General features: G+C 50.0%; 1 protein-coding gene across 10 annotated transcripts in view; it reads right to left on the reverse strand.

Moving 5' to 3' along the window:
- ODF2 (outer dense fiber of sperm tails 2) overlaps nucleotides 1–11,186 on the reverse strand; it is a gene marked incomplete at both ends in the record, with an annotated part of 53,844 nt that extends 42,658 nt beyond the window's left edge. Inside the window, 4 exons of one of the 10 annotated variants that reach the window (XM_080709408.1) lie at nucleotides 2,942–3,010; nucleotides 3,284–3,400; nucleotides 4,391–4,481; nucleotides 10,510–10,673. In XM_080709408.1, the coding sequence (XP_080565534.1) occupies nucleotides 2,942–3,010; nucleotides 3,284–3,400; nucleotides 4,391–4,481; nucleotides 10,510–10,673 (441 nt within the window). Of the gene's footprint in view, nucleotides 1–2,884; nucleotides 3,011–3,283; nucleotides 3,401–4,390; nucleotides 4,482–9,590; nucleotides 9,623–10,509; nucleotides 10,674–11,154 lie in introns of those variants that run through there. The other 9 variants (XM_080709406.1, XM_080709410.1, XM_080709409.1 and 6 more) reach the window with 9 other exon arrangements.
- Between the last annotated feature and the right edge of the window lie 2,107 nt (nucleotides 11,187–13,293).

A 13,293-nucleotide genomic window follows, 5' to 3' on the forward strand; every position in this document is an offset into this window, starting at 1 on the left:
GCCACGAAGTTGCCAAGTCTGGCTTGGAACCTGCGGTCCTCCTGTCTCAGGCTCCTCAAGTACTGGGGCTACAGGCATGTGACACCACACCCAGCAAATATTATTAAGTATTGTTGTTGGAGTCATATATAGTTTAAAAAAAAAGTAAAACAGCATTTGTGTATGTGTGTTTAAGAAACACACTTGTAATCCCAGCATTCAGCAGGCTGAGACAGGAGGACCGTGGTTCGCAGTCTCAGCTTAGTGAAGCCCTCTGCAACTTAATGAGACCCTGTTTCAAAATAAGAATAAAAAAATAGGGCAGGGGGCTACACCCCCAGCCCAATTTTCTCTTTTGTTTTGAAACAGGGTTTCTCACTAGGTTTCTTAGTCTCACTACTTGCTAAGGGTATCCTCAAACTGTGATCTTCTTGACTCAGTCTCCCAACTGCTGGGATTATAGGCGCTACTACACTCGGCATAAAGGAACATTTTAATCATTTAATTCCAATCTTTTTTTTTTTGCGGGTCTAGGGGTGGAACCCAGGGACATTCGACCTCTGAGTTACACCTCCTGCCCTTTTTTTTTTTTGTTAATTCTTTATTTTGAAACCGGGTCTCACTGAGTTGCAGAGGGCCTCACGAAGTAGCTGAGGCTGTCCGCAAACTGCGATCCTCCGTCCTCAGCCTCCCAAATGCTGGGATTACAAGTGTGCGCCACCATGCCCGGCTATCCTTTTTTTTTTTTTTGCTTGTGGTATTGGTGATGGAACTCAGGAGCAGAATACCTCTAAGCTACACCCCCCAGCCCAATTTTTTTATTCTTTTCTTTTCTTTTTTCTTTCTTTCTTTCTTTTTTTTTTTTTTGTGGTACTGGGGTTCCTGGAAGCCCTTCTGCCTCCAGGCTACACTCCCAGACCAATTTTTTTTATTTTTGGAAACAGGGTCTCTTAAGCCAGCGTGGCTGGCTTCGAACCTGCGCGATCCTCCTGTCTCCGCCTCCCAAGCGCGGGGATTACAAGCGTGTGCCACCACGCCCGGCTTTATTCTTTATTTTGAAACAGGGTCTCACTGAGTTGCAGAGGGCCTCACTAAGTAATAGCAGAGGCTGTCCTCAAACCACAATCCTCCTGTCTCAGCCTTCCAAATGCTGGGATTACAAGCATGCGCCACCATGCCCGGCTCCAAACTTCTTATAAGGACGGTGAGGGGCTTTGAGAATCGGACTCAGAGCCTCATACATGCTAAGTATAAAGTCTTCGACTGAACACCCCCAGTCCCAAATGCCGATTATTCTTGTGCTTTCTTGTACTAATCAGAACACTTTTCATTTTTTCTGAACATACCACGTACTCCCTTTGTCTTTTAGGCATAAATTGGTAAATATGGAAGTCAAAACTATGAGGCATAGTAAACATCAGAAAACATCAGAATATGACTTTTTTGGGGATTTCTAATTTTAATTAAAAGTAAAAAACTATAAGAAAAAGAGTGAATCTTCAAATTAGATGAGGCATCATCATTTTAAAGTAGTCTCAAGAGGGCCTCTACTTATCCCAATAGTGAGATCTTAGTCTAAAACATGGCCAAAAGGTTGTTTGTTTGTTTGTTTGTGTTTTGAAGGTCTGGGGATGGAACCCAGACGCATTTGACCTCCAAGCTACACCCCCTGCCCAATTTTTTATTCTTTATTTTGAAACAGGGTCTCACTGAGTTGCGGAGGGCCTCACTAAGTAGCTGAGGCTGGCTGCGAACCACAATCCTCCAGTCTCAGCCTCCCGAATGCTGGGATTACAAGCGTGCGCTACCACGCCTGGCTCCAAAAGGTTTTTAGCTTTGTCTTATCATTGAATTTTTTCATTGAAATTGACTAGAAATAAAGAATAAAAAAATAGGGCTGGGGGTGTAGCTTGGAGGTAGAATGCCCCTGGGTTCCATCCCCAGTACCGCCAAAAAAAAAAAAAAAAAAAGATGAATTATTGCATAGACATACGACAGATGGATGGATGGATGGGTGGGTGGGTGGATGGTGGGCAGTGGGCAGTGGATGGATGAATGGATGAATGGACAGATAAGACAGTGGATGCACAGATGAAAAGGAGTAGATGGATAGATGGGAGTAGATAGATGAGTGGGTGGGTGGATGAATAAAGAGACAAGCAACACATATTGACGCATGGCCAAAAAAAAAAAAAAAAAAAAAATCTTGGAGCCAAACATGGTGGGACACGCCTGTAATGTTAGTACCTGGATGAGACAAGAGGGTCAAAGGTTTGAGGACAGCCTTAGCCCGGAGTAAGACTCTTAAACAACTTAGACCACTTCTGGGGGTGTAGGTTGCAGGCAGAATGCCCCTGGTTCAATCTACAGTGCCACACACACAGTCACCTTGGTCACTAGTGCTGAAGACAATTAGTTGGTCCCCAGGAGACTGTTCCATAGTGGCTTGATGGCATCTGTGGGATGCCCAATGGGGACTCCTCCACAGACGCAGTATGTTCTGAGAGAGGTTTCCATACTGGTGTGTGTGTGTGTTGCACTTTAATTGGGCTTCCCATGACGGATACATGGGGGATAACCTGGCTTCTCAGACGCACAGCAGAGGCTAGAGTTCAGCTTCTGGAATTAGGCACCCTGGCTTCTAACTCCAGCTCTGCTATTTTCTGTGAGAATCCAGGCAAATCAGTTCCCTCACCTCCATGCTGGGACAGCGGGACCGAGCACATAACAGTGCTGTAAGGACTCGAAAAGAGTCATGTACTTTCAGGGGTTAGCAAGGCGCTCAGTAAGTAGGGCCTCCTAGGATGTCTCCAGCAGCTACAGGCGACCCTAAATCATACCGAGTTTGAGGCCTGCTAGAATCTGAGCAGTCCGAGAAGAAAAGCCTAAACAAGAATGGGCCTACCTCCCACTTGCATCCCACATGCCGGGCAGATGATTTTCCAGGGGGCATCCAAGGTACCTTGGTTTTCACCCGGACACTCCGCCGCACATTCACGGTGTCCCCTTTCATTCCGCGCTTATGAGATTTCTGTTGAAAAGGACAAACCTAGGGTCACTCTGTGTCCAGCTGGCCACAGTAACGCTCCAGTGGCATCCGTCTCCAACTCTGGAGGGGCGCTGCTTCTGCCTAAGGTGCTGCTGCCGCTGCTAGAGAACAAGTGCCTACCTTCTAAGCAGGCAAGGGCCTCAGGAAGAGAGGGAGTTTCTCCCAAATCTTTGGAGTCAGAAGCGCGAGGAGGCTGGGCCGGGAGGTACTGCCCTGATCCACAGCTGTGACCTCGCCCCACTGGCAGGCTCCTACCTGGCTGCTGGCCGCTGGCGGTTTCGGGAGTTTTTTTATGTGGACGTGGACAGGGGTGTTCTCATCCACGTGAACATGTAAAGGGGGAGTTGAAGAGCGGTCCTTCATGGTTCGCTTCTGGTAGGCAGGGGAGGGCAACACAAAAAAGGCTGATCTGTGGACGAGTAAACTGGGCTTAAAAACAGAGCTCAGAGCCTCTGGGGACCACTGAAAGCCTAGCCACCAAGCGAGCAGGACAGCTACCACTACTGGCATGCAGGCAGGGACCAAGGCAGGAGTACCACTCAGCAGGCTCACACAGAAATCCCAGCTGAAGACCACCAGGAGGGTCCAGAGCCACCCACGAGAGGGGTCTGCAAGACCCACCAGCGCCCTGAGAGAGCCCAAATGCAGGCCCCAGGTCCCTCGCAGCTGAATTGCCTTCCGAGCCTGCTGTAAGGCATGGCTCCTCCTTGGACTTAGTGCAGCAAAGCCGGAGAAGCAGGAGGGGCCTTCTACACAGTGATCTCAGCTGGGAATGGGCTTAGCGAGGTAATACACTAAATAGGTTAGGGTACAGAATAAATCAGATGGCAGGCCGGTAGGGGACTGTGGAAATAGAAGACTCACAGAAATACCTAGGTAGAGAAGGTTGCGTAGATTCTGAAGAAACCATGAGCAGGGAAGCACCCCAGCTACATACTCCTGACCTACAGTCCGCTCCTATCTCCTCCCTTCAGTCCTCTTTAAAAGTTGTTTTAGGGACAGGGGGTATAGCTTAGTGGTAGAGTGTTTGCCTAGCATGCACAAGGCCCTGTGTTCAATCCCCAGCATTGCAAAAGAATAAATAAGACTTTTTTTTTTCTGTTTTCTTTTTTTAAAGTGTCTAATGATTCTGAAATCTGCCTGGAAGGACAATGTTAACACAACCTCCTCACACCTGGCAGCCTTGTCTCAGGCAAGAAAAGTTGTAAGAAATCAGCAGAACATGCAAACATGCAGAACAGCACCGTGCAGACCCTCGGGCCACACCGCCGGCAGGGGAAGGCAGCTCCTAGAAAAGGCGTGCAGAAGCATTTGGGGCGGGGTGACAGGTCAGAGAGGCTGCTCCGTGAGCATGTCACCTACCGTCACAGTTACACTGGGTGCGCCACAAGGTGTTCGCAAGACTTTTTTCTGCGTGAGACTCGTTACTCCGTTCTTCCCACACGATGGAAACCTGTACCCGGGCACAAGAACCAGATTATAAGCGGACCGCTGGGGCTCTCCCAATCCTACACCCACACTGCCTGCATGTGGTGGCTGACAAGTTCACAGCGGCCCGGAATTCTGCAGCTCCCTACAAATAAGCCCCAGACACACACGGTGGGCCCAGAAGGCGGGTGGAAGGAGGGCAGAGTGTCTGTACGGCTGGCCTTTTAACCTGTAATCACATCACCCGTGTTGTGCCCTTTTGTTGTGAAGCCCAGCTGTCACCTTGCCAGGTGAGTAAAGCAGGCAGCACAGGAGAGAGCAGCAGCCAAGGTGCTAATCTGGACAGTGGCAGTACCCAGGAGTGTCTGCAGCACAGATAACTGGAGAAGTGCTCGGTGAACGACTAAGGTTAAGGCAACAAAAGCCAGACGTGGTGGCACACGCCTGTAATCCCAGAACTTGAGAGGCTGAAACAGGAGTATTACAAGTTTGAGGACAGTCTCAGCAAGTAGTGAGACTCTCATCAACCTAGCAAGACCCTGTTTCCAAACAATAAAAAAATAGGGCTGGAATATAACCCAGAGGTAGAATGCCTCTGGTTTCTATCCCCAGTAACTAACACACACACACACACACACACACACACACACACACACACACACAGAACAGAGCTGCCAGATGTGATGACTTGGCCTGTAATCCCCGATGCAGGAGGCTAAGGTGGAGGCTAAGGTAGAAGGATCAAAAGTTCCAAGCCAAGTGTGGTGATGTACACTTTTAGTCCCAGTACTTGGGAGACTGAGACAGAATAATCACAGGTTCGTGACAAGCCTCAGAAACTTAGTGAGACCCTGTTTCAAAATAAAAAATAAAATAGGGCTGGAGTATAGCTCAAAAGTAGAATGCCCCTGGGTTCAATCCCCAGCAACTCACACACACACACACACACACACACACACATCAAAGTCATCCTGGACAACTCAGCAAGACCCTGTCTCAAAATACAGAGAGAGGCTGAGTGGTGGTGCATGCCTATAATCCCAGTACTTGGGCGGTTGAGACCGGAGAATAACAGGTTTAAGGACAGCCTCGGCAAACAGTGAGATTCTCATCAACCTAGCATGACTTTGTTTCCAAACCAAAACCTAAAACAGGGTAGAATGCCTCTAGGTTCCATTCTCAATACCACAAAAAAAAAAAAAAAAAAAAAAGATTTGGGAACATAACTAGGTTGTAGAGTGCCCCTAGGTTTGATTTCCAAGAAGAAAAAGAAGAAAGAAGAAAGGAGGAGGAGGAGGAGGAGGAGGAGGAGGAGGAGGAGGAGGAGGAGGCGGCGGCAGCACCAGCAGCACATATTGGTGCATGCTTATCACAGTACTTGGGAGGCTGAGACAGGATGATCAGGTATTGTGGCCAACCTCAGTTACTTAGTGAAACCCTGTTTCCAAATAAAATATAAAATAGGTCTGGGGGTGTAGCCCAGAGGTAGAAAAGCCCCTGGGTTCTACCCCTAGTACCACACACACAAAAGAAAGGATGGACACAGTGGTGCACTCCTGTAATCCTAGTACTTTGGGAAGCTGAGATAAGAGGACCACAGGTTTGGGACCACCCTCAGCATTTCAGTGATGCCCTATATAATTTAGTGAGACCCTATTTCAAAATAAGAAATAAAAAGCCGGGCATGGTGGCACACACTAGTAATCCCAGCAAAGACCAGAGGATCATGGTTCGCAGACAGCCTCAGCTACTAGTGAAGTCCTCTGCTACTCAGTGAGACCCTGTTTCCAAATAAAGAATAAAAATTGGGCTGGGGGTGTATCTTGGAGGTAGAAAACCCTGGGTTCTATCCCCAGTACCGCAAGAAAAGAAAAAAAAAAAAAAGAGCCGGGCATGGTAGCGCACATTTGTAATCCCCATGCTTGGGAGGCAGAGACAGGAGGATCCCGCAGGTTCAAAGCCAGCCGCACTGGCTTAAGAGACCCTGTTTCCAAATAAAAAAGTATAAAATAGGTCTGGGAGTGTAGCCCAGAGGTAGAAGGGTTTCCAGGAACCCCAGTACCACCAAAAAAAAGAAAAGAAAGAAATAAAATAGGGCTGGAGGTGAGTCAAAGAATGCTCCTGGGTTCAATCCCAGTACCACAAAAATGAGAAAAAGGAAAGAAAGAGGGGGAGGAAGAGGGAGGGAGGGAAAAAAGAGAAAGAGTAAGCTGGGTGTGGTGACACATGCCTGTAATCCCAGTACTTGGGAGGCTTAGACAGTTGAATCACAGGTTCACGGCCAACCTCAGCAACTTACTGAGATCCTGTTTCAAAATAAAGAATAAAATAGGGCTGGGGGTGTAGCTCGAAGGTAGAATGCCCATGAGTTCAATATCTAGTACTAAACACACATACACAAAAAGAAAGAAAGAAAGAAAGAAAGAAAGAAAGAAAGAAAGAAAGAAAGAAAGAAAAGAAAAGAAAAGAAAAGAAAGATGGATGGATTCAACTCAGGAACAAAGTCACTGAGAATTAAACTCATAAAATTAAGGCTCAAACTGGGCATCGTATCTCACACCTATAATCCCAGTACTTGGAAAGCAGAGACAGGAGGACTGCAGGTTAGAGGCCAGCCTTAGCAACTCAGCAAGAACGAAGCAACCTAGTGAGACCCTGTTTCAAAACAAAAAATAAGCCAGGCGTGGTGGCACACACTTGTAATCCCCGTGCTTGGGAGGCTGAGACAGAAGGATCCCACAGGTTCAAAGCCAGCCTCAGCTACTTAGTGAGGCTCTCCGCAACTTAGTGAGACCCTGTTTCCAAATAAAGTATAAAATAGGTCTGGGAGTATAGCCCGGAGGTAGAAAGCCTCTGGGTTCCATCCTCAGTACCACCAAAATAAAAAAGGAAAAAGGGTTGGGAGTATGGCTTAAAGGTAGAATGTCCTTGGGTTCAATTCCCAGTACCACACACACACACACAAAAAAAATTAAGGCTCCAATATTCACCTAGAAGGATGAAAAATTATCTACTTTCCAAATATTCCACTTGCTACTCTTTAATGGCCTAAGAAATAGGAGGTTCTTTTTTAGTTGTTATTAATGCCATGTTTAATTAATCTTGCTTATACATATAAAACCCCTATCTAGCTGGGCACGGTGGCACGTGTCTGTACCCAGTATTCCAGTATTTGGGAGGAAGATCGCAGTACTGGGACAGAAAGATCGCAGGTTCAAATAGTCTCAGTAAGTAGTGAGACTCTCCTCAACCTACTGAGACCCTGTTTCAAAACAAAAATAAAAAGCCAGGCATGGTGGGCCATGCTTGTAATCCCAGTACTTGGGAAGCTGAGACGAGAAGATCACAGGTTCAAGGACAGTCTCAGCAAGTAGTGAGACTCTCATCAACGTGGTGGTGAAAGCCTATTTCAAACTAAACGTAAAATAGTGCTAGGAATGTAGCTCAGAGGTAGAATGCCCCTGGGCTCAATTCCCAGGACAACATACAAAAATAAAAATAAAATAAGGCTGGGGTGTAGCTCAGAGATAAAATGCCCAAGTTTAATCTCCAGTACCACAAACACATAGAGGGGGGGGAGGGGGAGAGGGGGGAGATTTAATCCACTCCAAAATCTGCCAATACATCTAATTTCAGGATGGGTAGGGGTATCAGAATGATTATTTGATCTGTCCTCTTGGCTCCTGACAGTCCCAAAATATCACCTTGCCCTCCCCACAAATTCTTGGGAGAAATAATACAACATAAAAATTGAACACTTTAAAATGCATTTTGCAAGCCGGGTAGGGTGGCACACACTTGTAATCCCAGCATTTGGGAGGCTGAGACAGGAGGATTGAGGTTTGCACACAGCCTCAGCTACTTAGTGAGACCCTTTGCAACTCAGTGAGACCCTGTTTCAAAATAAAGAATATAAAATAGGGCTGGAGCTGGGCATGGTGGTGCACGCTTGTAATCCCTGCTCTTGGGAGGCTAGACAGGAGTATCTCACAGATTCAAAGCCAGCCTCAGCTACTTAGTGAGGCTCTCAGCAACTTAATGAGACCCTGATTCCAAATAAAGTATAAAATAGGCCTGGGAGTATAGCCCAGAGGTAGAAAAGCCCCTGGGTTCCACCCTCAGTACCACACACACACACACAAAAAGGGCTCGGGGTGTTGCTTGGAGGTAGAATCCCTAGGTTCCACCTCCAGTACTGAAAAAAACAAACAAAAAAACTAGAATGCAATTTTACAACCAGGCGAGGTGGTGCATGCCTGTAATCCCAGTACTTGGGAGCCTGAGACAGGAGGATCGCAAATTCAAGGCCAGTCTCAGCAACTTAGCCAATGAGCTCCTCAGCAACCTGGTGAGACCTTGTTTTAAAATAAAAAGGCTGGAGACTTCCCCAATCCCCAGTACCAAAAACACAAAAAAAAACAAAAAAAATATTGCATTTTCCTGTCTGTATATCACAACTTGGTCAAAAAGAAAAAGATACTTAGCGGGACGTGGTGGCGCAGGCTTGTCATCCCCGCCCTTAGGAGGCAGAGACAGGAGGATCGCCCAGGTTCGAAGCCAGCCTCGCTGGCTTAAGAGACCCTGTTTCCAAATAAAAATATTAAAAAAAAAAATAGGTCTGGGAGTGTAGCCCGGAGGCAGAAGGGTTTCCAGGAACCCCAGTACCACCAAAAAATAAAAAATAAAAAAAGATATTCTTCCTAATCATTTTATTCAAGGAATATCAAAGCTGTGAAGATAGGGTTTTCCCCCTCCCCACTTATTTCTAGCTGCTTAAAGCCAACAGCTTTGGGAAAGGGCCATCAGGCCACCTGGATCCCACCATCAACTTGCTAACTGTGCGTGCAGCTCCTGTCACCCAGCCTTATTTCCAACAAGGCTCTGAGCTTAGTCCTCTATTAAGATAGATACCAGGAAGCTGTGGTACCTGGGTAAAGAAGGACAGGGAGGGAGAGCTGGGACGGTATGTGTGCATCTCTTCCCTCCTCCCCTTTACAAATGATTTTTAAATGTTTTGGTCCAGACTTCAGTACACAGAATAGGAAAGCTGCAGAGCTCCCAGCGAGCCTGGCCTGGGGACCCGTGGCCACCTTTCCCTGCCCTACTGCGGAGGCGCCCCCCACACTGGCAGTACCTGGGGGAGCCGCCTGAGGATGAGGCAGACATGGTTAGGCATCAAAGCCGCAAAGGTGGGCAATTGGGTCAGCAGGCTCTGCTCAGGGGGACCCAGAGGGGCTTGTCAAAGAGAATCTCAGGGGCCCGGCATCAAACGTCCTCTCTGAGGAGAGGAGGGTGGAAGCTTTGGGGGTGGCAGTTGGATGAAAACTTGGGAGGCGCTCCTCTACTGTCCAAGTCGCACAGCAACTGTCCTGCCAAAGTGGGGGGGAGATAGGAGAGGCTGAGCGACCTGCGAGGTGCCGGCTGGGCTGCGGCAGGCAAGTGGGGACAGGTCGCCTCCCTGGGAAGGGTCAGGGACGGAATTTCTAGGGAAAGGACCACCAAGCCAGGCCCCACCCGGGACGGAGGGCGGGTGAGTGACTACCAGGGGGTAAACCTGCGGGCTGGCTGGCCTGCGAGGAGGGCGGGAGAGAACCGCTAGGCCCCAAGTGGGCCCCCAGGGGCCGGAACCCGCGCAGGGAGGTGGAGAGATATTCGGGGCGGGGCCGGGGCAACTGTCTCCTAGGAGAAGGGGCGTTCCCGGCAGAACAGATGCCAGGGAGGACCAATGGATTTAAAGGAGGGAGGCGCGAAGACGACGGGGACCTGGGGCCCAGGGGCCGGGGCCAGCGCTCGGGGCGCCGGGGCGAGGCCGGGGTCCACGCAAAGCGGCGGCAGAGGCGGCCCTCCGTCGTGGGGCGGGGGCGGCCACCCACCGGCGGCGGCGGGGGGCTCTGCGCCCATAGAGAGGGCGCGGCCCTGCCGGCGGGCGCGGAGCAGAGGCAGGCGGCCGCCGCCGTTACGGGAGGAGGAGCGGCCCGCGCGGGCGGCGGGTTCTGACGGGACGAGCGCGCCCGAGGCCGGCGCCCGCCATGGCGCCCGCCGCCGCCTCTCACCAGGAGCGACACGGCTGCGCCCAGAAACGCCTCCTTATGAAGTCGTTGAAGTCGGTGGCCAGGGTCGTGCCATGGAGACGCCGCGGCGGATGCAGTCCGGCTCTGGCGGCGGCTCCTCCCCGCTTCCGCCTCCTTTTCCGACACCCGGTCGGCAGCTCGCCCATTGGCCAGTTCAAACCCCCCCCGGAGCCCCTCGGGCTTCGCCATTTAGACCCGGCCCCCGGCGTCACAGAGACGCCCCGCCCCGCCGCACGCTCCGCCCACTTCCGGGCCACGCGTCCCGTCGCCAGGGCGACCGGCGACGCCGCCGGGGCCTGCCCGGGCTCGCCCCGCCGTTCAGGGCCCGCTGCCCCTCCGCCATCTTCCCCGCCCGGGTCCCCTCGGTCTCCGGACTCGGAGGAGAACCAGGGCCGCGCCGCGCTCCCTTTGACTCTTTTACTAGGGAGGTCGGCCCGGGAGGGGCCACGGAACCGCGCGGCTGGTGGAGATGCAGCCCTGCGCCCCGGCCGCTCCGTGCAGAGATGGAACTGGCTTGTGCACGCTCCCTGGGCTCCGTCCGCCTCCCTCACCACCTCTGTCTTCGCCCACACGCGAGAAGGCCCCTCGCCGCCCTCCTGCACAGTGTACGCCGCCCTCTGTACAGACCTATTCTGATGAGGGTCCCCCTGAGCCGCCATCTTCTCGACTATGCTTCAATGTCAGCCAATCATGAGGCGCTGGCACGTGGCTCACGATGCCGCCCTGGATTCTGGGAGACTTTAGCAACCAGGCCTCGCTTCCTTGACCAGTGACCCTTCCCAGCACCTCAGCCATGCACTCCTGGGTTCACACAACTGTTCCACTGAAATCTTAAATTCTAACTCCCCCCTCTCCTAAACAGATTCTGTTTTTTCTGCCTTCACTCTTACTGGCTACCCATGTTCTTCATTGCTAGAGAGACACCTCATTCCTTAAACCGTCCTCCCCGCCCCCATGTTTAGTGAGTGATGGCTCCCCAATGCCTCTTGTAACCCAGCCATCAGAGGTCCTGCAAAGATCAGATCCACCTCAGCTGATCCTCTGGACATGATCTGGCAAGTCCTCTGTATGTCCCTGACCCTTCCCAACAGTGACTTGTACCAACTTTTGTCTCTTCCTCTTCCCATACTCCCAACTCTCCCTTTTCATGGAGAAAAATCCAGTGGGATTGCCTTAATCTCCCCATCCTCTCTCATCGTCAACCTCCCTCATCCACAAGTTCCATCTTCAAAGGTAGAGATGTGCTTCTTTCTGCCTGAGATAAACTTCTGCTCCAAGGCTAAGTCAAACATCTTTGTAAACATCTCCCTTTGCTACACCCAAGACAGCATCGTTGATCAGTTCCCAGGGCTCCCAAATTCCCTGAATCATCATGAAGTCCACACTGCGTGCCAAGCCCAGTGCAAGGGGACCCTGAGTCCAGCATCTCCCAGCCAGCTTCCAAGGAGCCCACGGCCTACCATTCTAATGTAACCAGACAAAATTATTAAAGCTTTCTCCACCCCACCCTAAAGGGATTTTTTGCATATGTGGTTTTGTCCTCTCCTTACCATTTAACAAGGGTTCTGCCTCACCGGGCAGCTCTTTGGGCTTTCGTGATCAAGAGGTCACACCAAGTCAGGCATGATGTCACGAATCTGTAATCCCAGAACTTAAAAGGCTGAGATGGGAAGATCACAAGTTCAAGACCCGTCTCGGCAACTTAGTGTGACTATCAAAGGAAAAAAGGCTGGAGGTGAGCCGGGCCTGGTGGCGCACACTTGTAAGCCCAGCATTTGGGAGGCTGAGACAGGAGGATCCAGGTTCTCAAACAGCCTCAGCTTATTAGTGAGTCCCTTTGCAACTCAGTGAGACTCTGTTTCAAAATAAAGAATAAAAAATAGGGCTGGGGGTGTAGCTCAGAGGTAGAATGCCCCTGGGTTCCATCTCCAGTACCGCAAGAAGAAAAGAAAAAAAAAAGGCTGGAAGTGTAGCTTAGAGGTAGGATGCCCCCCAGTACTATGTATGTATATATATATATATATATATATATATATATATATATATATATATATATATATATACATAGTCACATCACCCCCAACACACACAAGCTGAGTGAGAGAAAGGAAGTAAAGAAAAACTAAGCAGCAGCCATGGCTCGGCGTGGTGGCGCACGCTTGTAATCCTAGTTTTTGGGAGGCTGAGACAGGAGACTGGGCCCAGCGAAGACCTGCAGCAACTAAGAGACAGCCAAGCATAGTACTGTAGTGTACACCTGTGACCTCAGTACTTGGAAGGCTGAGACAGAAGGATCGCAGAATTGAGGCCAGCTTCAGCAATTTAGCGAGGGCCTGTTTCAAACTAAAAATTAAAAAAGGAGTTAGGGGTCCAGCTCCTGGGTTCAATTTGCAGTACCAATTAAAACAAAACAAAACAACAACAACTTAAGAAGTCAGGATCAGGGAACTAGGACAGGATTAGGGGGCGTGGTGCTGAAGACAGGGCCTCAGACTCACCTGTAAGGTATGAAGACCATGGGATGAGGAAGAAAAAGGAATTTTTTTTTCCTTTGTACTGGGGATTGAATCAAGGGGCATTCCACCTCAGAGACACGCCCCCGGCCCTATTTTATTTTTATTTTGAAACAGGGTCTTACTGGGTTGAAGAGAGCCTCACTACTTGCTGAGGCTGTCCTAGAACCTGCGATCCTCCTATCGCAGCCTCCCAAGTACTGGATGAAGGGCATGTGGCATCATGTCTGGCTTCCTTTCCACTCATGTTTTT

The sequence above is a fragment of the Muscardinus avellanarius genome (genome assembly GCF_963383645.1).
Source record: "Muscardinus avellanarius genome assembly, chromosome: 13".
Taxonomy (NCBI): Eukaryota; Metazoa; Chordata; class Mammalia; order Rodentia; family Gliridae; genus Muscardinus; species Muscardinus avellanarius.